The 25,195-nt window shown below is 52.8% G+C and overlaps 2 protein-coding genes and 1 long non-coding RNA gene across 18 annotated transcripts in view; 1 reads left to right on the forward strand and 2 right to left on the reverse strand.

Annotated features, from left to right (window-relative positions):
- Positions 1 to 4,897, reverse strand: part of LOC125086854 (uncharacterized) — a 31,328-nt gene extending 26,431 nt beyond the window's left edge. For 7 of the 10 annotated variants that reach the window (XR_007123287.1, XR_007123286.1, XR_007123282.1 and 4 more), the window contains exon 1: positions 3,908 to 4,815. This is a non-coding gene — a long non-coding RNA (uncharacterized LOC125086854). The other 3 variants (XR_007123279.1, XR_007123280.1, XR_007123283.1) reach the window with 3 other exon arrangements.
- Positions 4,898 to 5,028: 131 nt separating this feature from the next.
- Positions 5,029 to 11,789, forward strand: PNPO (pyridoxamine 5'-phosphate oxidase). 4 transcript variants are annotated; one of them, XR_007123276.1, is made up of 8 exons: positions 5,032 to 5,285; positions 6,147 to 6,271; positions 7,684 to 7,783; positions 8,607 to 8,660; positions 8,880 to 9,008; positions 9,306 to 9,376; positions 9,619 to 9,837; positions 10,897 to 11,034. XR_007123276.1 is itself a non-coding variant. In XM_047706407.1 (7 exons), the coding sequence occupies exons 1-7, from the start codon at positions 5,148 to 5,150 to the stop codon at positions 11,042 to 11,044; spliced, it is 765 nt and encodes a 254-aa protein (XP_047562363.1). In that variant the 5' UTR covers positions 5,029 to 5,147; the 3' UTR covers positions 11,045 to 11,789. The 4 variants fall into 4 exon arrangements, 2 of the variants coding, with proteins under 2 accessions (XP_047562363.1, XP_047562362.1); XR_007123277.1 differs by having other exon boundaries at positions 9,619 to 9,847; positions 10,897 to 11,025; XM_047706407.1 differs by lacking the exon at positions 9,619 to 9,837 and having other exon boundaries at positions 5,029 to 5,285; positions 10,897 to 11,789.
- Positions 11,790 to 13,836: 2,047 nt separating this feature from the next.
- Positions 13,837 to 25,153, reverse strand: PRR15L (proline rich 15 like). 4 transcript variants are annotated; one of them, XM_047706409.1, is made up of 2 exons: positions 24,981 to 25,153; positions 13,837 to 15,044 (listed from the first exon to the last, which is right to left on the reverse strand). In XM_047706409.1, exons 1-2 carry the CDS (start codon positions 25,083 to 25,085, stop codon positions 14,712 to 14,714), a joined length of 438 nt encoding a protein of 145 aa, XP_047562365.1. In that variant the 5' UTR covers positions 25,086 to 25,153; the 3' UTR covers positions 13,837 to 14,711. The 4 variants fall into 4 exon arrangements, with proteins under 4 accessions (XP_047562365.1, XP_047562366.1, XP_047562368.1 ...); XM_047706410.1 differs by lacking the exon at positions 24,981 to 25,153 and adding an exon at positions 19,459 to 19,554; XM_047706412.1 differs by lacking the exon at positions 24,981 to 25,153 and adding an exon at positions 21,154 to 21,294 and having other exon boundaries at positions 13,838 to 15,044.
- Between the last annotated feature and the right edge of the window lie 42 nt (positions 25,154 to 25,195).

The following is a 25,195-nucleotide window of genomic DNA, read 5'->3' on the forward strand; positions in this document are numbered from 1 at the left end:
CTGCTCAGTGATGCTCAGCCCTGTGGCTCTTTTTTTTTTTTTAAGATTTTATTTATTTATTTGTCAGAGAGAGAGAAAACAGGTAGGCAGAGGCAGAGGGAGAAGCAGGCTCCCCACCAAGCAAGGAGCCCAGTGTGGGACTCGATCCCAGCACGCTGGGATCATAACCTGAGCCAAAGGCAGCCGCTCAACTGACTAAGCCACCCAGGCGTCCCAGCACTGTCGCTCTTTGACCACAGATACTAGGATTACAAGCCTGGAAGGAAAGGGGGCCTGGTCCCTCCTTTCTGAGATCCTCCCTCCTGAAGGCCATTCCAGGCAAAACACCTTTAAAAAACAAACAAACTACTAAGGCAGCAAAGAGAGCTCAGGCTTCTTTCAAACTCCTCAGTCCGTCTTTATAATCACCTTCCCAGAGCCCGTTGAGGCCCCATACTTAAGTCTGACCGGGAGCCACACGCAGCCCCTCAGGTCCCTGGACGCAGCAGGCGCCCGTGGCTGACGGAGCGTGACTGAGATCTACACGGCGGGGGATTCCAGGGACCCTCATGCAGTGATTCACTGCCTTGGGAGACCTCTTGTGACCTGACCAAGGTCTTTGGGGCTGGGATGAAGTCACTAGAGGGCCTGCAGTCCTGCTGGGAAAGGTGGCAGGCAGCTGGATTTCCTAGTGGAAGAGTGAAGAGGGAGAGGAAGGGGCAGGAAGTGAGCCTGGGAAGATGGCCTACAGAACAGGGCTGGCTGAAAAGAAAGCAAAGCACAGTGGGACAGGGCCGAGAATCAGGGCTTGAATCAGGGGAGTCAAACACTGTCTCATCACAGGCACCGGTGAGAGGAAAGGCGAAGTGACCAGGGGTCAGACCAAAAGCCAGGACCGACCAGGATTTCTCAAAGGAAGCCTAAGGATCCGCCAGGTCATATTCCTGGGGTCCTGCCTAGGAACCTACCATCAGGCCCTCTCCCTCTGCCTGTGGCCCCAGTTACCAACGCAGCCAGGGCTGGGACTGTACTGATGCCCTAATGCCTCACTCAGCCCTGGAAAGAGTTACATCCCTCCAGCCCACGGAAACACTCAGCCCGGCCCCCACCGGGCCCCCAGGCCCACTCACCATGCCTGGCACCCAGGTACAGAGAAGCTTAACGAAGGCAGTTTATGCATAAACATTATAGAATAGCGTTTCCTGGCAGGGATTTTGAGAAGGAGTCAGAGACAGTGAGGGATGTGGTCCCTCCCAGGAAGACGCTTCTAATGAGGGCTGGGGCGGAAAACGAACGAAAGGATGCATTTGGGAAGTGATCCATGAGCACACACAGGGGTTGTGAGAGGGGCTGACCACACAACCACAAGCAGGCCACTCAGGGAAGGGTCAGCCTCCTCTAGATCCCACTGCAAGCCTCTGAGGACCCGGCTCCCTTTTGGGCCCCCCAACAACCATACTACTCGGGGCTCAGGTGGCTGCCAGCAGAGCACCAAGTACCCCCCCTTCTGTGTGTCCTGAGTGCACCCCAAGGCTGGGCTCAAGAGTGCCTGAGCCTCGGGCCCCCAGCACACCCCTCTGGCCTGCCGTTGGCCTCCTGGAAGGTTGCACTTCACTGGCATCACTGCCATCTTCCTGGGCCTCGTCCCTCCCTGCCCCTCATCCTCCCTAATTCTCCCAGGCCCTCTTCTCAGACATTCTCATCCACCCCCATGGCTTCGGGTGCCACCTCCGGAGCTAGCGACGCCCAACCCAGTCTCATCAGCCTAGACCTCTCCGCTAAGCTCTAGACCCAATGATCAAACCTGGCCAAACAGGCGTGTCCCATAAACCCTCACACTCAGCAGGTCTGATCGGCTTCCTCTTTCCCCCAAACCTTCTCCTCCAACATGCCTCACTTCAACAAACAGTCCCACCCATGGCGCCTCAGCTTATCCCCATGAGTGATAGCCTCGCCTGGGGCCCCATCCCAGACTCCTGCACCAGGCTCCCGGCTCCCAGCTTCTGCAGTGTCGTTCGATGTCTCTGTGTCCCTGCCTTTCCCTCCCTGACCCACCAGCCACTCGGTCACCAGAGCCAGGTCCCCAGACACAGTCACTAAGATCCAAGTGAAATACAGAATTCACCCAAACAATTAGACAAAAAGGTGACTTAAGAACATAAAGGCAAAAACATGGGAAGAAGACAGGCGAGGCACAGTCCCCAACCCCACAACACAGCCCTTTTGTTTCATACTGAGAAACCAGGGTGCCTCTTCTGTACGATAAAGCATTACCACTCATTTTCTATATACTTAAGACTCTCTCAAGAAAAGATTAATAATTTTACAAAGTTGGGGGAGGGAGGAGCAGTGTTTAAGAAAAAGCAGGAACAATAAAACATTCATTTCTCCCACCCAGACAAAACCCCTATTGGGGTTTCAGCGGTAGCAGTAAGGCCGTCCCCTCTCTCTTTTGAGCTGTGGGGCTGCTTTGTGATCCAGACACCAAATCCCACTAGGCAGGAAAGCACAACACAAGCCTACTTATTATTTTCAAGGCAGGAGGGAAAAATCTAGAAAGGCAACAAACGGCAAACTTCCTTGCTAATCGCGAGGATGGGAGAGGCTATTGGAATCTAGTACTTTTTCTGTCCATCTGGTCTTAAAAAAAACAGAAATTAGATACTCTGGTTTGACAACAGCAAGAAGGATTAAAAAAAAAAAAGCCAGAATTGTTGTCTAAAAGCCTGGCCCTTTCCCTCTGTCGGATCACCAGCCCTGCCTGTTAGTCGAGCCTGCTGCCCACCTCATTATCTTGCTCTATGAGAGCCCGGCTGTTTGTTCCACATTTCCAACACACTGTTGGAACTTTATTCACACTGTTCCCTCTTCCTGGCATGCCTGTTCCATTGTCCGTCTGGCAAACACTTACTCAATAAGACAAATCAAATGTCTCCTTCCTTTATGAAGGCTTCCTGTCTGACTCCTGGAGACACCTTTTCTCTCTGCTCCCCTTTTCCTCACATAAGTATCTGTTTAAGTACCTGTCACCCACCAGCCTTCAGATCTGCTTCCCCTGTAGACTACAAACCCCTTGTGGGCAGGAAGCATGTCACCTTCTTCATCTTAGTATTCTCAGACCTAGCTCAGTGCCCGATAAAAGAAGAAGAAAAAGAAGGAGGAGGAGGAGGAGGAGGAGGAGAAGTAGTAGTAGTAGTCATCGTTGTCGTCGTCTTTAACAGGGACGCCTGGGTGGCTGAAGTGTCTGCCTTCAGCTCAGGTCATGATCCCAGAATCCTGGGATCGAGTCCCACATCAGGCTCCCTGCTCAGCATGGGGCCTGCTTTTCCCTCTGCCTGCTGCTCCCCCTGCTTGTGCTCTCTCTCTCTCTGACAAATAAATAAAATCCTAAAAAAAAAAAAAAAAAAAGTCTTTAACAAATGTCTATGGAATGAATAAATACCTAACTGAGCGCTTGGCTTTTAAGCTATTTAAACTATTCAAATAATCTTAGTCTGGTGCCCTAGTCTCCCAAGTCCAGAGTAGCATAGCCCAGGAGTGCTAAGAGTGTGACTCCATGCACAAATCATCTGTATTGAAGGGCACTAATCACGCTTACACAGGTCCAAGTGCAGGGGCTTGGGAGGAGCCAAGAACAGCAATGCTCCCATGTGGAAAGACAACAAAGTCAGTCCAGTCAACTCTCTCAGTCATGTAGATGGAGGAAAACGATGCGGCAAAAAAAATTCCAACCAGTGGAGAATCCACAGATCAACATCATTAAGCCTTGAGACATGTATTATTTCATTGTAGCAAATTGGTCTTCCAGATTCCATTTGGCTCAAGCTACATCTGTATAATAAAAGATGATAGGTATCTAATGTAGGGCTTTATGAAGCTTACCACCTGGTAATGCAAAGACCTGGGCAGGGCAGGACGTTCCCCTTACCTGACACAGTCCCCGGGCGCCTGCCTAGATGTTCTTGCGGCTCCCCTTCCTGATGTTGGTGGAAACCGGGACTACAGAGAGGACTTGACCCAAGGCTGCCCCAGCCAGGCCTAAGCCGGAATGGGCACTGGTAGATTTTCCGTGTCTCAGCCCTTTGTCCACAGGCTGGAAGTGGCTTTGCACAGCCACCTGCTCCCCTGGCCCTCAGCTATGGCTGGCATTACCTAGGAACTAGACTCCCAACTACCTAGGAAGGGCAAAACGTGAAGAAGGGGGGAACCCGGCTAAGATGAGGGAAGCCCAGGAGAGGCAACCTTTCCATCTACCAGAACACCAGCTAGTGTGAACTCCGCTGCACCAGGAAAGGAGAAATCATGAGCAAAGGGAGCAGCATGCTCTGACCCGGGGTTAAAGAAATGAGGCAGAGAGAGGGAGTTCAGAGCTGGACAAGGAAGATGGCTCTGGTCTGGGATGGCTTGATCTCAAATTTCCCTTTTCCCCTTTCCACTCAGCAGGCTTTCTTCCCACCCCAAAATCTCTTCCTGACCCTGCTGCATCTCCCCCCGCCCCACTCCAGAGAAACCCCCCATACCCTCACGCACAATACACAGCCCCTATTCCTCTGTGATCCACAACTCACTTCAACCTCTCCCACTCTCCAGCCCCAATTTCTTCCCCCAACCGGACTGCCCCACCTTCTGTGTCTCCCCATCACCTTGCCTCAGAGATTGGCCCCTAATTCTGTTTTCCATTTGTCCTTTCCCAGCCCACCAGCTTCTCCCCCAGGGGGCTACTTCCTGCACTAGGCTCTCCTCCAGGCACCTGCTAGGGGCCAGCCACTTAACATTGACCACTCCCCTCAAGCCCCCAGCGACTCATTCCCCGCCCCCCGCCTGGGCGGCTGCAGTCCCTATACCTTTAACAAACCTCCACGTGCGTGTTAACGGCGGTGACAGCATTTCCTTGTCTCTCTGCTCCCGCCCCCGGAGGCGCCACCCATTGGCCGCTGCGTTCCTCTATTCTCGCTCTAATTGGCCTCGCTCCCGGAAAACTCCAACCAATGGTCTCTCCACGCCTGTCTCCCTCCTCCGACCCCGAGCTCCCATTGGCTCCAAGGACTTAGGACGTGTTAGCAGGGGAATTCTTCCGTCCCCTGGGTAAACTCCCGGGCTGAGAAATTGGTTCCGAATCCAACGGAACCCAGCGCTGAGCGACGGCGGGTCACGTGGCTGGCGGCCTCATGACGTGCGGATTGCGAGGCGTCGCTGTGACGTTCGGGCGACCTGCCGAGTGGCCCCGCTACCTCCACCACCTGTACGGTGGCGGTGTCAGCATGGACCTGGGCCCGATGCGCAAGAGTTACCGAGGGGACCAAGAGGTGCGGCCACCGGGGCAAGACCTCCCGCAGGGCGGGGGAGGAGCCCCACGGGGTGGGATTGGGGTCACCCCCGTAGGAGAAGGGGGTTCCAAGACAACCAGGGGTGTAAGGGGCTCTGGGGAACAAGGATGAAGAGAGGCTGCGAGTTGCAGCGGGTGAGAACGCCAGCTCTGGAGAGGCCCCGGGGTGGGATCCTGCCACTCACGAGTGCGTCACTAACAACCTCTCTGGGCCTCAGTTTCCTCACCTGGGAAGTGAGTACCTAACTCGCAGGGATGTTGTGGACTTTGATATTTGCAAAGTGCTTAGAACAGTGATAATCAGCTTCTAAATATTTGATAAGTAACACATGGGGGAGGGGTACTGACTCACGGACGGAGGGGAGGAGAGAGCGCCTAGATCTCACTGCGGTCAGTACCTTTCCTTCCCTTTTGGAGTTCTTTTCCTTTTCCCTCCTTGGAGAAGAAACCAACTGTTTTAGAATTGAGGCCCAGAGCTGCAGTTTCTAAATCTAGTTGCGTATGAGCATTTCCAGAAATAGTTGTTAAACATGCAGTTTTTCACCGAACCTCAGACCTACGGAGAATTTGTGGGGGTGGAGACCAGGGATATGGCTTTTTTCTTTTATGCTCCCCAGGTGATAGGTTTGATGCTCATGACATGAAACTCTGATTCATCCATCACTGCTGTGGGACCTGGCGAGTTACGCCACGTTTTTTATGCCTCTGTCCTCACCTGTAAAATGGAGCTAGCAGAACCTATTTCCTGGGTACTGTTTTTTGTTACGAACAGTGCCTGGAACAGTACCACATACACAGTAAGAGTTATATGTGTTCATTAAATAAAATTCTCCTTTCCCAGGCATTTGAGGAAACTCAGCTGACTTCCCTGGACCCCATGAAGCAGTTTGCTGCCTGGTTTGAGGAGGCCGTTCAGTGTCCTGACATAGGGGAAGCCAATGCCATGTGTCTGGCTACCTGCACCAGGTGGGCATAGCCGTGGGCCCGTCTGTGGGTGGATACAGGTGAAGTAAGAAACTAGGAAGCTCTCAACTTGGTGGAATGCAAATTTATGGTTATAGCTGTGTTACTAACATGCTGTGTGACCTCAGGCAAGTTACTTGTCCTCTCTGGGCCTTTGTGTCCTTACCTGTAAACAAAGATCAGACTTTACTTAATTCCATTTCAGTAATAAAAATGTAGTCCCTCATTCATCTCTGCCCCTGATTCTCTCACCCCCAACACCCATGTCTCCCTTATCTCCCCATTTACTCAATTCCCACCTGTCCTTTAAAAGCTACATCTCCTGGAACTTCTCCATAAAGCTCTCTACCTCTCCTGAAATCTAGCGTAGTGCTTGGTTGTATTATGTATTTGACAATCAGTCATATAACCTTGAGACACCTCTTACATTAGCCTGTTATTCAACTCTTGTCCCCACGCATTAAAGTGTAAGGTCTTGGGGCGCCTGGGTGGCTTATTGGGGAAGCATCTGACTCTTGGTTTCAGCTCATGGCATGATCTCAGGGTTCTGGGATTGAGCCGCCAGGGTTGCTGCTCAGTGGGGAGTCTGCTTCTCCCTTTCCCTCTGCTCCTCCCCAACCCCCCAGCTCATACTCTCTCTCTCTCTTTCAAATAAATAAAATCTTTAAAAAAAAAAGTGTAAGGCCTTGAAGGCAGGGCTCTGGTACTGTGCCCCAGGATATTCCCCAGAGTCTGAGCAGAGGTCCTAATGTAACTGCCCTTTCTGTGATCGCTAAGCCCTGGCTGGTTGTGTCATTGTTGGTCACTGCCCCAAGAGCCTTGTTAACCTGCTAGGTAATAAAATACCACTGACCGGTAAGTGTAACCAGCAGAGATTTATTTCCTCACAGCTCTGAGAGCTAGAAGTCCAAGATCAAGGTGCTGTCAGGATGGGTTCCTTGGGAGGCCTCTCTTTCTGGCTTGTAGATGGCCACCTTTTTGCTGTGTCCTTGCATGGCCTTTCCATGGTACATGCAGGGGATGGGAGGGAGGAAGGGAGGGAGAAGGAGAGAGAGAGACAGAGATCTTTCTGGACACCAGGCCTATTGGATTAGAGTCTAACCTTTATGACCTCATTTAATCTTAATTATCTCTCTAAAAGCTCTGTCTCCAAATAGAGCCACTTTGGGGACTTCAACATAGAATTTTAGGGAGACACAGTTCAGTCTATGACAAGTCCCAGGCAGCAGTGTCCTGCCCATACCTCTAGGACAGATCCTCAGGGTGGGGGTGGGGTGGCCATGGGTGGCTGGCATCCCCTGACAGTGCAGAATAAGAAGGCAGAGGCATGGGGAGCACAGGGGAGCACCTGGGGAGAGGGGTGGTAGCAAGGACAATGACATGGGCTCTGACCACACACTCTGGTCTTTGCCCAGAGACGGAAAACCCTCTGCCCGCATGGTGCTGCTGAAGGGCTTTGGCAAGGATGGCTTCCGCTTCTTCACTAACTTCGAGAGTCGGAAGGGAAAAGAGTTGGTGAGCTGCCCGCAGGGGCCAGCCCTGGCTTCCTTCATCACCCTCCGGTGCCACCCCCGCCACATCCTGCTTGCTGGCTGTGCTCAGGCGCCGTCCAGCCTGCGAGCCTTGGCACTTGCCCTTCTCTCTGCTGTGAAGGAGTGCTCTCTCTGACCACCCCATCTCTGTCATCTGCTTCCCTAAGTAGCTCCTGTCCCTTTGGCTCTCAACTCCCGTGTAACCTCCTTGGGAAAGTCCTCGATCCCCGTGCCACATCAGCTGTTGACCCTCGTGGTAACTTGTAACTTTACTTGCTGCCTTGTTTTCCATTGATAACTGTGCCTTTGTTTGGTTATGTGATTGAGATTTGTCTCCTCCACTAAACACCCAGGAAGTTCTGTGGGGGCAGAGGCTGCATTCATTGTACGCTCGGTGTCCCCTCTGCACCTCTCCTGGTGTCAAGCCCAGAGTTGATCCTTTTTGTGCATTCGACTCATGAATCCAAAGGACTCCCCAAGCCCATGGCGCCCATAGATGCATTTCTGCGGACTTGCACATCTATGGATGAGAGAAATGGCAGAGCCTCACTCTGGAGTCCATCTGGCTCAGGTTCTCAGTGCGGCTCTAGCACTTCCTGTGTGAGCTTGGGCAGGTTCCTTAACCTGTCTGAGTCTGTCTCCACCCCTGGAAAAGCAGGCCTAAACCTGAGGGTTTAGATGAGATGTGCCAGTGAATGCCTGCCCCGTGGGTCTGCACGTTGTAGGCTTTCTGCCTCCTTTCTGCATGGTGGAGGTGTTCTCCCTGCTGTTCAGATGGCCGACTGTGAGTTCTCTTTCATTTCCAGGACTCCAATCCCTTTGCTTCCCTTGTCTTCTACTGGGAGCCCCTCAACCGTCAGGTGAGTGAGCATACCCGGGACAACCTGGGGCTTGCTACGGAGGAGCCCAGTGGAGGGCATCAGGCCAGGCAGACCTCCTGTCTCTCTTAATGAGCTGGCCTAGTTGGAGCTGGCAGTGGTGGGGCAGTGTAGAAGGGAAGAAAGAGAGGAAGGGGACCTGTGTTGGTGGGGAGGGCAGATGGCGATGAATGCCATCTAGCCAGGGCCATCTCTGAGCAGGTGCGTGTGGAGGGCTCCGTGAAGAAGCTGCCCGAAGAGGAGGCTGAGTGCTACTTCCACTCCCGCCCTAAGAGCAGCCAAATCGGGGCTGTGGTCAGTAACCAGGGTTCTGTGATCCCCGATCGGGAGGTGAGTTGGGTTCCTCCTTGGTTCTCTGGGTGGCAGGGGCCTTAGCTCATCCCCCAGCGGCTGTCCACTAGAAGTGCCAGGACCCGCCCTCTCCAGCAAAATGAAGGCGTGGTCTCCTTGGGGAAGTGGGGGAAATGGACTTCCTTTGTCTGACCCTCTGACTGTGCTCCGAGAGGAGAGAGGCCAGCCTCTCTTGATCACCTGTGTCCCCTGGGCCACGGCACGTACTTAGTAAATGGTTAGTAAGTGAATCACTGACTCAGTCCAGGCCTTACTGTGTTTCCTTCCCCTGGACAGTATCTGAGAAAGAAGAATGAGGAACTGGAGCAGCTCTACCAAGAGCAAGAGGTGCCAAAGCCAAAGTACTGGTGAGTAATAGCTGGTGGCCGTCCAGGCCGGGGCACAGAACCTTCATGTTTACTCAAAACCGCTCTATCTGTGGCATTACAGACCTACTCCCCGCCTCCCCACCACCCAAACATCATCAGATTCATCCTTCCTACTTCCATCAAGGGGCCCTGGGATGGGCTGGGATGGGGACCCCAAGGGTGGGGGCGGTGTCCTGCTGGAAAATTGCACAGAGTACCAAACCCGCTGCTTCTCCTTGAAGGGGTGGCTACATCCTGTACCCGCGAGTGATGGAGTTCTGGCAGGGCCAAACCAACCGTCTGCATGACCGGATCCTCTTCCGGCGGGGCCTACCGACAGGAGACTCCCCTTTGGGGCCCATGACCCACCGTGGGGAGGAAGACTGGCTGTACGAGAGGCTTGCACCCTGACTCGAAGTCTGCTGGCGCCTGCTGGAGCTGGCGCTGGGTGCTAAGAGAGGGTATGGAATGGTGGGCGCAACCTTCTAGACTCAACCCATTTCCCTCCCCCACTCCTTATATTTAAAGCTCTTCAGAGTTCAAGCTCCAAATTCTGTATCTTTAGTTGGCTCTCAAGTAGGTAGTCTAGTGGAGCGTAAACAGTGGCAGAGAGAATCACAAATGGGGAAAAAAAAAAAACCATAATTATTTTCTTGACCTTGAATATGATTTATTGGAATAGCTCCCTCTAGAGGTAGTAGCTGGTGTGGTTCCCTTTTCCAGGGACCTGGGGCGGGTCCCTGCTGCCCTGTTAGGGTGTGACTGGGTCATACCGCCCGGATCGGACTGGTTCCAGCCTAAGCACCCAAGGCAGTGTAGCCAATCTGTTGTGTTTTTTTTTCTTGTCAACAATTTGAAATTTGACAGGGAGAGACCCAGAGCGTGAGAGGCATTTTAGCAAGTCCTTAATGGCAGCCAAGAAGCAATAGTTTCCAGCCACTTCTCTTGTCATTCCCTGAGTGACCCTTGGATCCCGCCTCCCCACGTGTGGGCTGTGTTAACTCCTCCTGCCTCAAAACACCCATTATCCCTTTTTTTGTTTGTTTCATTTTGTTTTTTTAAAAGGAAGTTTTTGGCTTAAACTAGCCAGAATCAATTTCTGTTGCTTGCAACTAAAAGAAACTTCATTAACTTACTAATAGGATATTTTTATAGCTCTGTACCCTACTGATAACTGCTTCCCCTTATCTGAAGTGCAACAACGTGGAAAAGAGATTAAATGTATTCTCTGGAGCTCCAGAGGACCCAGAGGTGGGAGTTGCACGGACGTAGGTTTCCTCTCAGTTGGGGGAGAGACTTGAGACAACCATGATCGAGTAATCGGGAGTGGGCTACCTAGTTAGGTAGCAAGTGTCTCTAGAAGTATTCGATCCCAGGGAGTCAGGAGTTTTATAGAAGGGCTTCATGACTTATACCTACGAGCCAGGCAGATTTCAGTCAAGCTTTACTTTCCATATTCGTTTCTGAGAACAATACGCGCACGCGCGCGCACACACACAGATATCTGTTTCATTTTCCAGGTATAGAATTGTTACAGAGATACTTCGGTACTCATGGATCCCCTTCAGCTGCTCCCCTCCTCTGCGGGGGATGACTCCTAGACACGGGTTTCCATCCCTGCTGGAATTACCCAGGAAGCATTTGTCACACATGGTTTCACTGGTCTGAGTGAGGTCTGAACTTTGGGGAACGTAAAAGCTCCCCAGGGACTTCTGTGCAGCCAAAAGTTGAGACCCCCGAGTTTAGATCCTCACTACTCTGTGTGATCCACAGACCAGCAGCACCACCATTTAGGAGCCCACCCTCAGCCCACCCATGAATCCCGTCCTGCATTTAATAAGCCCCCACCCCAGGTGACCGGTTTCAGTGTCCCCCACCTCCACAAAGCAATGACCTCCCACCCTCACCATGGGATTCCTCATCAGGCCTGGACTGAGGCCCGTGCTGAACTGTGTTTGCACACTTCTTGAGCACAAGTCTGGTGACCAAGGACAACTTGAACGAATGGCCTCCAGGCTGTGGAGGGGAGCCAGGCTGGGTAAATGTTTGCTGTGACTAAGCCAGAATCTGAGAACTGTTATTTTGCACGTTGGCATGGAACTCACCAGCTCTGTAAACTTTCATTCCTCTGTGTGGGCGTGTGCGCTGCTTTGGTGTCTGCCATTCATGGGCTCCTCCCAGGGGGCCCCTGTGGGGGGTTGATCCCCCTCTTAAGCCTGAGTGTGGGAAGGCACGATGCTAACCCTATGGCCACCAAAGGAGATGGTGCTGGGGTGCCCTTCTCTGCCTTGTCCCATTACTAGGAGCTCTGTATCCCCCACCCGCTATCTGAGCCTGGGTTCAGCTGTTCCTCTCCTGTTCTTTGACAGTCACTGTGCCAAGTCTGTAATAAAACTTGTTCAGCCGTGTGTGATATTAATGTTCAGCCTGGCCCAGCCACATCCTCGCATCCCCCACCAGCCTAGGAAGGAGGGACTCCGGGACTTAAGGGCCCCCCTCCCCGCTCAACTCCTCCTCTCCATAGTGGTTGGATGGCCAGCAGGGGGAGCCCACCGCCCAAGGTTGACCCCTCCGGGGCAGTGCAGGCCAGTTGGAGCCCGCCCCTCCTGCCTCCCCCTTCCCCCCATTGGGTCGTGTCCCAGTGAAACTGTGGTCGATAACCCATAGCCTCTCACAGCTCCTGCCCATATTTGCACTCTCCGTTCCTCCTCCTCTGGCCTTGTGGAAGTTTGCAGCTGCCTCCCTGACTCCCTGGCCAGCCAGATTTCCCTTTGGCTTTTAGCACACACCCACCCCCTGCCCCCCAGCTTAGGGGTAACTGGGGTTTCCATGGAAGGTTCCTGCGGACATCAGAGACTAGAGCAGAATCTCACGCACCAGGGGTAATAGTGGCCATGTGGTGTCATTATTGGATAGAAGCCGGGCCGGGGGGCCCAGGGCCCAGGCTCATCCCCAAACCCCCCTCCCTCAAGCAATCTCAGGATGGGCGGAAGTGGTCTGATGTCTCAGAGGACACTCAGCCTCTGAGCTGGTTAGCTTTCCCCTACTGGTGCCAGAATCAGGATTCTAAAACCCAGGCCATTACCCTCTGCCACCCTACCTCCCCTTCTGCAGAAGGTGACTGGACTCCTTTCTTTGCTCTGAGCCTCAGTTTCCCATCCCCTGAGCAGAGGCAGATCAAGCATGGAGGGGGCCGTGGGCCGCAGTCATGGGCACACACCAGCTCGGGCTTCAGTCCCGGCTCCACCATGGCAAGCAAGTGCCTTCACTTCTCCGCCTCAACTAACTCAGCTGGAAAATGGGTATAATGACAGCACCTGTCTCAAGGTGATGAGGGGACTGACCGAGGAACCTCATGGAGTACTTGCCACAGGGCCTGGTCCACTATAAACTCTTAGTAAACACTGGCTATTCACAGTGGACAGGACTAGAGTAGGGGGAAGTCGGGTCCTCCATGGGACACTTCACGGATTGGGTAATTGGAAGGACCCTAGTTGTTCTACAAGGTGGGAGGGATAGGAAAAGAGGCCTGGGGAACAGCAGCTTACCTGAACCAGCCCACCTTCCCTCCCTCCAGCTCCTGGTGTCACTCATCCTCACAGTCCCCCCTAGCTGGGTGAGGCCACCCAACAAAGGCCCCCTTGTATGGTTCTGTTTGTTTTGGTAATAAATTTCCTGAGCAACACTCCCTGGGGTGGAGAGGCCCGACCGCCCGCAAGGAACTGACCTGGAAGCTGCATGACCACATTATTTAGTGGCCACCTTGGTTTCTCCCTGTTCCCACCAAGAGCTCCAGAGATGTGTCCAATTTTTTCTAGCTCCCAGCTCCTGGGGCCTGAGAAAGATCTGGATCTAACAGCACAGGGAGCACACTCTTTCCTCTTCCTTAACCAGAAGCTGTGGGCTATGGTGGAGCTCCTTAATAAAGGAAGGGGGACAACACCCATATTAACCGAGCACCTACTATAGGACTACTTAGGGAGCATTTAATATTGACCATTCCCCCCAAAAAAGATATGATTACAGGAGAGAAACCTGAGGTTTAGAGAGCATTTTTTAAAAAGTATTCCCCAAATCACCCAGTGACTAAACGGTGGAACGAGAATTTGAGTCCTGACCCTAAACCAAACCCCCACAACTGTGGGGTCACCAAAGGTCTCTACTCTGTTGAAGTCCCTGATGTTCTCTCTGTTGACCACTTAGCTGAAACTAGCCCCTACCTTTGCTATATTTTCATACTGAGGACCGCTTTATCTTTAATAAAAAAAGATCTTATTTTTAAGTATTCTATAGACCCAACATGGGGCTCGAACTTATAACCCCCAGACCAAGAGTCAGGTGCTCTGTCGACTGATCCAGCCAGGCGCCCCCTGGAGACCCTTCCTGACGCTTGAAAGGTACGCTAAGCACTTCACTTAAATGCAGGGAGTAAAGGCATGAGAAACAGTCCTCAGGAAATGTAAGACAAAAGCATAAATAGATTCTCTGCTTTTGCAGCATTGTTTATTGCAAAGAGAGAAACCTACAATTATTTTTTTAAACAAAATTCAAGGCTCCAGGACTCATCTCTGGGGCTTGTCCTTCTTAAATACCAGTAGGAGGGGAGAAGAGAGCTGGCTGCTTTTAGGTCCTATCAGAGCCTCCCTAGCCGCTCCCTGAATTTGGACCCATGAGCCAGTGCACTGTCCCTTTGAGGATGTGTGCAGGAAACTGTGGGGTCCCTCACCTGGTCTTCTGCAGCAACCCGCCCCCCCCAGGAGAGTGCCAGTGTCCTCCTCTCCTTGCACACCTAAGGGCAAAGTTCCAGGAAGTTTCCCTCATGTGGGAGGAGGTGAGCTCAAGTTCAGGGTCTCCGCCTCCTCCAGCTTCAGAAAACCACCCCATCATGTGGCTTCTGGAAAAGTCACACTTAGAATTGGTCCAGGGAACAGCTGTGGGTAGAGAAAGTAGAGGGAGCAGCAATCGAAACTCACCCTTGACCCTGTGCCACCGGAGGAGAAGTCTGTCCTCCCCCTCTCTCCGCCCCTCGCCATGCCCACCTCCCTGCCGGCACTGCCACGGCTCTGAGGAGGGCTGTCCTTCTGCGTGGGACTTCTCATCCTTGGACTGGAGTGCTTTTGTATGTGCTGGGGACGTGGGACGACCTTGGGAGAACCCAGACCTTCCAGAAAGCTGGGGCACATAAATAAAAACCTAAAACCAGATCCTGCCTGCCAGCAGGCATCAAGGGCCCCACGGAATCAGCTGTGGCCAAGGAGGCCAGCGTGGCCAGCTCCTGTCGCAGGTCCAGCTGACGGCAGGAGTAGGGAGGTATTAGGGTCCTCCTTGGCCTCCTTCACTGTCCTTTGCCATCCCTGTCATCAAAGAGGTTGGGGTTCTCTGCCAACGTGGCCCGAACTTTCTTCTTCTCCTTGAAGCGGCCTGAATTGGAGACTTTGACGTGCTTGCCCTTTGTGTTCTTGTCCACGATCTTCTCCAGGCGGGTGTTATAGTTGCCATTGGGGTCCCCCCCCTCAGGCCGAGGGGGCTCGGCACTGCCCTCCGTTGGAGCATAGGTGTCGGGGATCTCATACAGCACCTTCGGAGCAGATTTCTTTTTCCGGAGGAAGGTCAGCTTCCACCAGCCAACTTCGGTCATGGCCGTCCCTAGAGCCGAGGGTGGGGCTTTCTGCAGGAACACGGTGGGACAGTGAAAGGGGTCAGTGGGGAGAAGGGAAGTGCCTTGGAGCAGCCGTTTCTAGCTCCTAATCATGGGCTGTTTTAAGAGTCCAGGCCTAAGGGAGGCCTGAGGAGGTGGCTCAGTGGGTTAAAGCCTCTGCCTTCAGCTCGAGTCATGATCCCAGGGTTCTGGGATCGAGACCCGCTTGAGACCCGCTTGAGCCCCGCATCGCATCGGGCTCTCTGCTCAGCAGGGAGCCTGCTTCTTCCTCTCTCTGCCTGCCTCTCTGCCTACTTGTGATCTTTGTCTGTCAAATAAATAAATAAAATCTTAAAAAAAAAAAAAAAAGAAGAGTCCAGGCCTGAAAGGATTGAAGGTGGAGCCCAACGAACCCAGGGTTCAGATAAGCGCTACGATACCAGAAGAGAGAGGGGTCTGGGGAATGGGTGGCAGGCATTGGATGGACAGAAACACCCTGTGCATTTTGATTAGAATTCATTACAAAATAAATAGGATTTATGATTTGGAGAGTAATTTGGACTTCCCAGTGGGGACCGACAGGAGTGGAGTCGTTGTGGGTTTTTTTTTTTCTAAGTGGGAGGAGCCTCAGGGCAGGGTGGCGGGTGGGGAAAGGAGTCCTGGGACTGCACCAGCCTTGTGACCTCTGGCAAGGTACTTCTCTGGACCTCAGGGTCCTTACCTGTCCCTTCCAGCGCTAACCTTTAGCTCTAAGGTGAATCCCCGCCCTCTGAGGGAGGCGTGCTCTGCAAAATAACACATGGTAACGGTAATAATCACTGAGGGACAGCTCCTTTCCCCACGCAGCTTCCATGAACACAGGAGTTTGCAGGAGAGCTGAAAATTGGAGGGACGTTTTTGGGGTCACAAGGTGCCCGTGAGATATACTTATCACAGGCCGACTCTTCACAAGGAACCCAGCGGGGATGGGATTTCGGGGCTGACATCCAGGCTTCTCCACTGACAAGCCATGTGCCCTGCTGTGAAGTGGCCTGACAAGGAGGTGGCCTCATCTTTTACTCATTTCCACAAAGTTGCTGTCTGAGCTAGTGGGAGTTCTGGGAGACACGGCTGCCTGGACATGGTTGCCAGGGGGTGCGTTTAAGACGGAGGAAGGAGACGGCAGATTGGAGGAGCTCCGAGCAACGAAGGGCAGGCAGAGGGATGAGAAATCGAGGCATCTCGGGCCTGGAGAGGGTGCTGGGCTGGTTCTCAGGACCCTGCATGTGGCTGAGAAGGGTCCTGGGGTGGAGCAGTAGCCACTATACTCCAGAAAGCTAGATGGTCAGGTGGGCTGAGCACAGATGAATAGATCACCTCCTTTTAGAAACCAATGGTCTGGGCGCCTGGGTGGCTCAGTGGGTTAAGCCGCTGCCTTCGGCTCAGGTCATGATCTCAGGGTCCTGGGATCGAGGCCCGCATCGGGCTCTCTGCTCAGCAGGGAGCCTGCTTCCCTCTCTCTCTCTCTCTGCCTGCCTCTCCATCTACTTGTGATCTCTCTCTGTCAAATAAATAAATAAAATCTTTAAAAAATTAAAAAAAAAAAAAAAAAAAGAAACCAATGGTCTTAACCACATTTTCTGAGAAGACCAGAAAGAAATATGACAAATGGTGAACAGTGGTTTTCTTTATGGAGAAGGAATAGAGGATATTTTCTCCCGGTTTATTTCTGATTTCTAGATATTCCATAATAAGCGTGGTTTTTATTTTGTTTTTTCTTTTTTCTTTTTTTTTTTAAGAGGGAGAGCAAATCAAATTTAGGGGAAAATGGAAACAAGATGCTGACCTAGGCTTGGAATGGGTTGAATGCCTGCCTCCATGGGCCCCTTGTTGCTGTTGTCCCCTTTCCTCCCATATACTCAGCCCCACGCCCAGAGCGCATGCCTGATGGACTCCTTCCTGCCTCTTTGTCTGGGAAGCAGATCCTACATTGCTCTGTCCCTCTGGCTGAGTTCAAGTAGCAGGAGAAGCCCAGGGGAGATCTCGTGCAGCTCCCACTTAGAAAGTGAAGGAGGGGGGCGCCTGGGTGGCTCAGTGGGTTAAATCCTTTGCCTTCAGCTCAGGTCATGATCTCAGGGTCCCGGGATCAAGCCCGCATCGGGCTCTCTGCTCAGCGGGGAGCCTGCTTCCTCCTCTCTCTCTGCCTGCCTCTCTGCCAACTTGTGATCTCTGTCTGTCAAATAAATAAATAAAATCTAAAAAAAAAAAAAAAAAAGAAAGTGAAGGAGGGGGTGAGAGTGGCCGGGTAAACACTTCCAGGGCACCCCGGAGAGGCAAGCACATGAAGGGGACGGCCTGAGAGGTTTGCTTTGGCAGCTTGCCCCACCCGGGCTTAGCACAACCTTGCACAGAACTTGGTGTTCCAGAATGGGTTTCTGGAAGGAGTTGGGGGGGGCACTTGCTTGGCCTGTGGGTGCCCCAGTCACCGCCTGGTCTGGGGCAGGGCCCATGACCCCACCACCGCCCATCCGAGGTTGGATGGGAGGAACTCAGGGAGTGGAGGACCCAGCTAGTGAGCCAGGCAGTAACCATCTGACCGCCCACCCCCTTGGGGGGCAGCGCTTCTGCCCCTGCGGCTAAAACACACCTGCTCTAGCAGTCTGCCAGTCGGCTCCCATGGGGCTTAACTCCCTCTCGCTGGAATGAAGCAAGTGACAGAATCACCGGGAACTTAGCAATAAACCTTGGAGAAACCAGAATAGCCCTCAGACCCTGCCCTGGGGTTTCCACCACCGCACAAAGGCATCTCTTGGCCTTGAACTCTGGTCTAAGATGCCGTCTGTGGTCCCTTCTCCCGAGAGGACAGATAAGCACCGGTAAGAAGTATCTGCCCCTTTTCAGCAGGACCGACAAATGGAAGTCTGAACAGAACAGATCAATTGGAGGACCATTCTTTGTTTTACAAAATAACCAAACCACAAGATCCTTTTCGGTAGTGAGCCACCCCAGAGCAGTATAACATCTGATTTGCTTTACATCAAAAAAGCGATGTGATATCAAAAGCTATGGAAAGTTAGAAAGAGCAATACAGCTACTGTGGCTTGGCCATGCTGATTCACAGAAAGCCGGAGGGGGCTGGGGGCTGGAGGTGTACTTGGGATCTCAGGCGGATCCAGCATTTAGTGACATGTGGTGGCCCCCGCAATCAGCCTGCACGCAGGGCCCTTAGCTGGCCAAGCTGAGGGCTGGGCCATTGCCCTGGGGCCCTGCAATCCAGGAGATGATAGGAATCAGCCCAGAGGGTGCCGGCTACACTTCTGCCGTTTGCAAGGCTTCAGAGCCCACAGACTGCCTGCTGGGTAGCCTGCCCCCCTCCCCTAGGACCGCCAGCCCTCCGGCATGCGTGTGGCCAGCCCAGGACAGGCCCCACCACCCTGACTGAGTTCTGTGAACTGCTCTAAGGACCTTGCTCAGACTGGCCCAGGCCCCTTCTGGGCTGGAACGAGTTAACCATTGACTGTGGGAGGTGGAGGGGTGGAGGGGAGTTGAGGAGGCACTCGGGGCTTTAAGACCACACCCAGAAACACCCCCCCCCCCACATCCCTCCACAGGGGCCCTGATGGCACTTCTCCATTCTGGATAAGACTGGGGTACCCTGGAGAGGAACAGGGAGATCCCCACCAGATAGCCAGAAACACCCTCCAGGCTGGTGGCTAGGCTCCTGCTTAGCAAGCGTTAACGGAGAACAGTTCAGGACTAAAACTTTCCCAGAAAGAGCTCTGCTGGAGGCCTGGAATGACTCCAAGAGCCAGTGGGATGAGTCTGACTTCTGCCTGCCCACCTAGGGAGAGATGGGAGCCGGCCTGCCTGGGTTTTCCTTCCCAGTTAGGCTTGTCAGCCACGGAGGCAGAACTGGGTACCCTGACTGTGCTCTGTGCCTTGGTTTCCCCACCCGCTCTCCCTCTGCCTGTACCTGTAATCCTGACTGCTCCGGGCTGGAGGTGAAACCTTCCTTAGAGAAGGAGCTGAGTGTGGCAGCTGCCCGGGTGGGAGGCTGGGAGAGGTAGGGGTGCCTCCAGGGTTCCACGCCAGGCAAGGCTCCGGCGAGGAGATCTGGGTGGGAGCAGCTGTGCGGCAGGTGCCAGAGAAACAGGTGCAGTGGCGGGTACCTGCCCCACTGCGGCTCCTGGAGTCAAGGTGAACCTGAAACCCAGCCCCTCCCGGCTAAGTAAACAGAAGCAGAGGCCGGATCTGGCTGATGAATATTCATTACCCCAGAAATCCAATCCCAGTTCCCCTGCACCCACCCAGAAGCCAGGGTCCTCCAGGGATCACCTCGGCAGGAAAAGGAAACCCCAAGGGAAGTCTGGGGCAGGAGAAACAAGGGAGCCTGTCTCCTGTCTCCCCATTCTCATGGGCCTGGCTGCGTCCCCCCCCCACCAACCGTCGCCAAGGTCACCCTCACCCCTTTCATGCCTCCAAGAAGCTTAGACCCTCTGCAGCACGGACCGTGCCTGGATGTTGCCTCAGGCAAACCCGGAAAGGGTTAAGTGCCGCTGCTCCCTTTGGCCAGGCAGGACAGGACGGGAAGGGGTACACCCCAGCTCCTTTGAACTCCCGAGTCGAAACCAGTCCCTGGTTAAACTGGTTGGCAGACCGGTTCCCAGGCTGTCCGCTCCACCCCAAAGCTCAATGCTCCTCAGGCGGGCACAGGGTGGGGGGCTGCGCTTCCCTCCTGACCTGAAGGGCCCCTTCTCAAGATGGGGGATGGGGTGGTCACTGGCCCTGCCTCACCAGCCTCTTCAGACCCAACCACCCTCGAACATGGGCAGAGGGGCACAGGGGCAGAACATGGGTAGAGGGGCATGGGGGCATTTGTATTTGTGAGGTGGCGAGAGAGGGTAAGGTAAGAATGCAGAGTGTGTGCACACACCCTCCTGATCACTGACCACCAGCCCAGGCTGCCCTTTGCAGCTCATTCTGTGCCTACATCCCTGGAGATTGGGAAAATCTGCTGCACGGTCAGGGGCCCTGTAGCTGCCTGTCCTGGGGCTGCCCAGCTTCGATGCTCAATCCACCTGCGCAGTTACCTTCCTCCAAGGACTGAGTAGGTATATACCAGGCTCTGAACAGGGCCCTGGGTGGAGGAAAGGCAGACAATTCTCCGTTTCCTTGGGCTCCTCCTCCCTGCAATCAACTCCCAAACTAACCGACTCTCAAATCTGCCCTACCATTTCCACCCCTGCTTCTACTCTGTTCAGTTTTTCATGGCCTTGTGAATTCATACTCCCCTCCTTCCGAAACAGCCCCCCTGCCTTGAGTGGACAGTCCTTCAAGGCACCCTCCCCCATGGCCCACAGTGGAACCCCTGGGGCCTGGCTCTCTTAGGATGGGCCTCTCCCACCCCTCCATGAATAGTCTCACTAGTCCTTTTCTCTGCCTACCTTCCTGGGCACAGAACCTGCCCAGGAGGGTTAGATGAAGAGTGCATGCTTTGCCCTTGGTCAGGAACAGCCTCCTGGGTAAACTAAGACAAACTCCTATTCATCCCTCAAGACCCAAATTGATTACAATGCCTCCTATGCCACCAGGAATTGTTTTGGTGCTACAGAATTTGCTCATATGCTTCTATTTAACATGATATTCACCAGAATTAATTATATATGTGTATGTGCACACATATATACATATATAGTATTGTAATGATCTAGTCATATATTTGGCTCTGTTAGAGAATTTTAGCTCCTTGAGCCAAGAATTATCTACCACTGATATAACAGTGATTTGATTCAAGCTTTACAACACAACACAAATGAGAAATAGAAGTCCTGTCTTTACCCTAAGAAATTCTTTTTTTTAGGAGTTTTTTTTTTAAGTTTTTTTTTTTTTTTAATTTATTTGACAGAGAGAGAGATCACAAGTAGGCAGAGAGGCAGGCAGAGAGAGAGGGAGAAGCAGGCTCCCCGCGGAGCAGAGAGCTCGATGCGGAGCTCGATCCCAGGACCCTGAGATCATGACCTGAGGCCAAGGCAGAGGCTTAACCCACTGAGCCACCCAGGCACCCCACACTAAGAAATTCTTAATCTAGCCTGTTGCCCATGTCCCACTCTTCCCACCAACCTTCCTGGAGGTCAGGTGAGAGAAAACCCGTTTATTTTACTTGTGATTTCAGCTACGACAGGCTTGCTGCTCACGCTCATCTTCTTGGGGGTTTATGTGAATTGCGGATATGATTTTGCAAGGACCTCCTGCCTCTAGTACGAAGCGTGCACAGCTGGAGCTCCTGGCTGGCTCAGTCGGTGGAACAGGCAACTCTTCCTCTTGGGGTTGTGGGCTGGAGTCCCACACTGGATGTGAAGATTATTTAAAAAAAAAAAAAAAATCTTAAAATAAATAAGTATACGTGGTTGTCCCAGGAAGGTGCCCACAGATTTCTAGATCTGCCACTTTCTCTGAAAGCCGCATCTCTTTTGAGAGCGGATGCCCAGTTAGAAGACACCAGGAAAGGTTAAACATTCATCCCAGCCTTATTCACAGTTTATAGCCTTATCTCACACTCCCTGTGAGACTGGAGGGATGGTGGGATGGGCCCCAGCCTGGGGTGCAGTAACCAAAGGTCATAGCCCCAATTCCATGTGTACTAGAAGGGCTCCTAGTAGAGGCAGTCATTCCCTTTCCCCTTGACCCCCAAATCTGGGCCTTTCTGCTACTGGGGACCTAGAGGAGCCAGAATCCTGTTCTCTGACCCCCACCCTGGAGAAGGCATCCCAGTGCGAACTGCAGTGGGCAGAACTTGGTGGATACCCACCTGTGGCCTGCCACTGGAGAAGGCCACCGGAAACAGGTGTGGGATGTGGAGGCTGGGGCCCACCCCTGCTGAGGGGGACCAGCCTAGGAAGTCCCTCCCAACCTTGGCCTTCCACAGATTTATTTCTCGGAAGAGCAGTGTTGGGAGGGGAGTGTGAGATAAGGCTATAAACTGTGAATGTCTTTTAAGCAGGCCGCTTTATTGCTTTATAATTTTGTTAATGTTTAAATGTACCTCCTTGGGCCGCCTGAGTGGCTCAGTGGGTTAAAGCCTCTGCCTTCGGCTCAGGTCATGATCCCGGGGTCCTGGGATAGAGCCCCACATCGGGCTCTCTGCTCAGCAGGGAGTCTGCTTCCCCCTCTCTCTCTGCCTGCTTCTCTGCCTACTTGTGATTTCTGTCTGTGAAATAAATAAATAAAATCTTTAAAAATAAATAAATAAATGCACCTCCTTTGGGGCGCCTGGGTGGCTCTGTCAGTTGAGCGGCCAACTTCTGATTTCAGCACAGGTCACAGTCTCGGGGTCTTGGGATTGGGCCCGTGTTGGACTCCATGCTCCGCGCAGGGTCTGCTTGAGATTCTCTCTCCTTCCCTCTCCTCCTGCTCTCCTCTTCCCCCAGCGTGCCCTCACGTGCACATGCTCTCTCTAAAATAAATAGATAAAATCTTTAAAAATAAATAAATAAATGCACCTCCCTAAAACTAGGCTCAAGCATGATACTTCACGTGCAAACATGCAACGTGCCTATCTTCAGAAAGCTGTCCTCGTTGAGTGAAGCAAGTAAAATACACCTAGGGAGTCCCGAGGGCCTTGGTGCCCTACTGTGGTGCGGAAACACAGGGCCCCATTGGATTACAGTTTCAAGCAGTTCATGGGGGCTGGTTCTGGGTCCTGAGCTGTCGAAGAAGGGATGCAGGAAAGATCTGGGGAAGGTGCAGCCCTCCCCCCAGACCAAGTGATCCCGGGTCCCACTCATTACTAACTGCCTGTCTGCACACACCACACCTCTTATTCCTTCCTTTATGAGGACCCATTAAAGCACCTGGTGTTCAGTGTCGGGTGTCCTACAGGTGCTGGCGTTGTGGGCATGCGCACACCGGTGCTCCCTGCCTGCAAGGTCCTCACAGACTAGACACAGAGACAGACTGAAGAAAAACTACCCAGAAACCACACTACAAACACCAGGAGGCTCAGCCGAGGCTGCTGAGTTCCCAGGGTCTCAGCCTAGCAGGCAGATACATCACACACACACACACACACCCCAGTCAGTATGGCTGTGAGCAAACACACAGAAACACAGACGATAAAGTAATAACCGATGTTGGATAAAAGAAATGGATTATTTGTGGGGCGCCTGGGTGGCTCAGTGGGTTAAGCCGCTGCCTTCAGCTCAGGTCATGATCCCAGGTCCTGGGTTCGAGCCCCACATCGGGCTTTCTGCTCAGCAGGGAGCCTGCTTCCTCCTCTCTCTCTGCCTGCCTCTCTGCTTACTTGTGATTTCTCTCTGTCAAATAAATAAATAAAATCTTTAAAAAAAAAAAAAAAAGAAATGGATTATTTGAATGCCAAGGGTAAGTAAGCCTTTTTATGGCTATTGTAGGACGATAAGTAATGGGTGTTTTTGCCCAGAGTGAGGGCTGATGAGAAAGAACTTTGGAAACGAACAGGGACTGTGGTTGGGGTGGGGGAGTCCGAGTATCTGGCACAACGACTGGGGAGAAAGTGGGAATCAGGCTGAAGAGGAAGGAGGAGAGACCCAACACCGGTGCTGAGGTGGCTGAGCCCAGTGAAGGGGGTGGGTAGGGCTGAGGGAGAAGCCACATCCCACAGAGAACAAGAAGGCAGGCTGGGAAGCCAAACAGGCCTGGGTTTGAATCCCAGCCTCACTGACTACCAGCTGTATGACCTTGGACAAGTCATTGAAATTAGCTTTGGCTCCCTTACCTTTTATTTATTTATTTATTTATTTATTTTTAAGATTTTATTTATTTATTTGACAGACAGAGATCACAAAGTAGGCAGAGAGGCAGACAGAGAGAGAGGAGGAAGCAGGCTCCCTGCTGAGCAGAGGGCCCAATGCGGGGCTCCATCCCAGGATCCCGGGATCATGACCCGTGCTGAAGGCAGAGGCTTTAACCCCCGAGCCACCCAGGCACCCCTCCCTTACCTTTTATTTATTTATTTATTTATTTATTTTTAAAGATTTTATTTATTTATTTGAGAGAGAGACAGTGAGAGAGAGCATGAGCAAGGAGAAGGTCAGAGAGAGAAGCAGACTCCCGCGGAGCCGGGAGCCTGATGTGGGACTCGATCCTGGGACTCCAGGATCATGACCTGAGCTGAAGGCAGTCGTCCAACCAACTGAGCCACCCAGGCGTCCCTCCCTTACCTTTTAAATTCTGGCTCACATAGGGCACTTGGGTGGCTCAGTGAGTTAAGCCTCTGCCTTCAGCTCAGGTTGTGATCCCAGGATTCTGGGATCAAGCCCCGCGTTGGGCTCTCTGCTTGGCGAGGAGCCTGCTTCCCTCTCTCTGCCTGCCTCTCTGCCTACTTATGATCTCTGTCTGTCAAATAAATAAATAAAATCTTTAAAAATAATTAAAAGATTAAATTCTGGCTCACAGTAGTACCCACGTTATACGGTTGTTGGAAGGATCAAATGAGATAAGGCTTGTAAGTCACGTGGCACACGGTTGTCACTTCCCAAGGAAGCTAACAACAGCAACAAAGGACAGTCAGGCAGCCCACACACACACCTGGGCTCTGTGCTTTCCTTTTCTTTTTTTTTTTTTTTAAAGATTTTTTATTTATTTATTTGACAGAGAGAGATCACAAGTAGACAGGCAGGCAGAGAGAGAGAGAGAGAGAGGGAAGCAGGCTCCCCGCTGAGCAGAGAGCCCGATGCGGGACTCGATCCCAGGACCCTGAGATCATGACCTGAGCCGAAGGCAGCGGCTTAACCCACTGAGCCACCCAGGCGCCCCTGTGCTTTCCTTTTCAAAGCTGGCACAGGCCTGCTGTGTCCTTCTCCAGTTCCCTCAACGTGCTGCCCAATACCTAGGTCCCATCTGCTAAATCCACAGAGAATTGTGAGACTCATAGGCAGAAGCACCCCACACACCACCTTCCAACCGCTGGCAGTCCCAAGGACCGGACGCCCTGGAGAGCAGACCACTTACGTGCTTCTCTGCCCATAGGCCCCCTGAGGTTCCCTCTGGCCTTGGAAAAGGACAAACACGGCAAATTGCTGCCCAGAGTCCACAGGGTATTGCTGTCTGGGGCATCCACCCTGCGCTGAGGTCAGCAGCGAGGCACAGCTCTTCTCAAACCTCCTTCTGTTCCACATGAGTCACCCCCCGAGGCATTATGGGTGGGGTGACATGCTGGTGGTCCC

The sequence above is a fragment of the Lutra lutra genome, chromosome 16 (genome assembly GCF_902655055.1).
Source record: "Lutra lutra chromosome 16, mLutLut1.2, whole genome shotgun sequence".
In the NCBI taxonomy this organism is placed as follows: domain Eukaryota; kingdom Metazoa; phylum Chordata; class Mammalia; order Carnivora; family Mustelidae; genus Lutra; species Lutra lutra.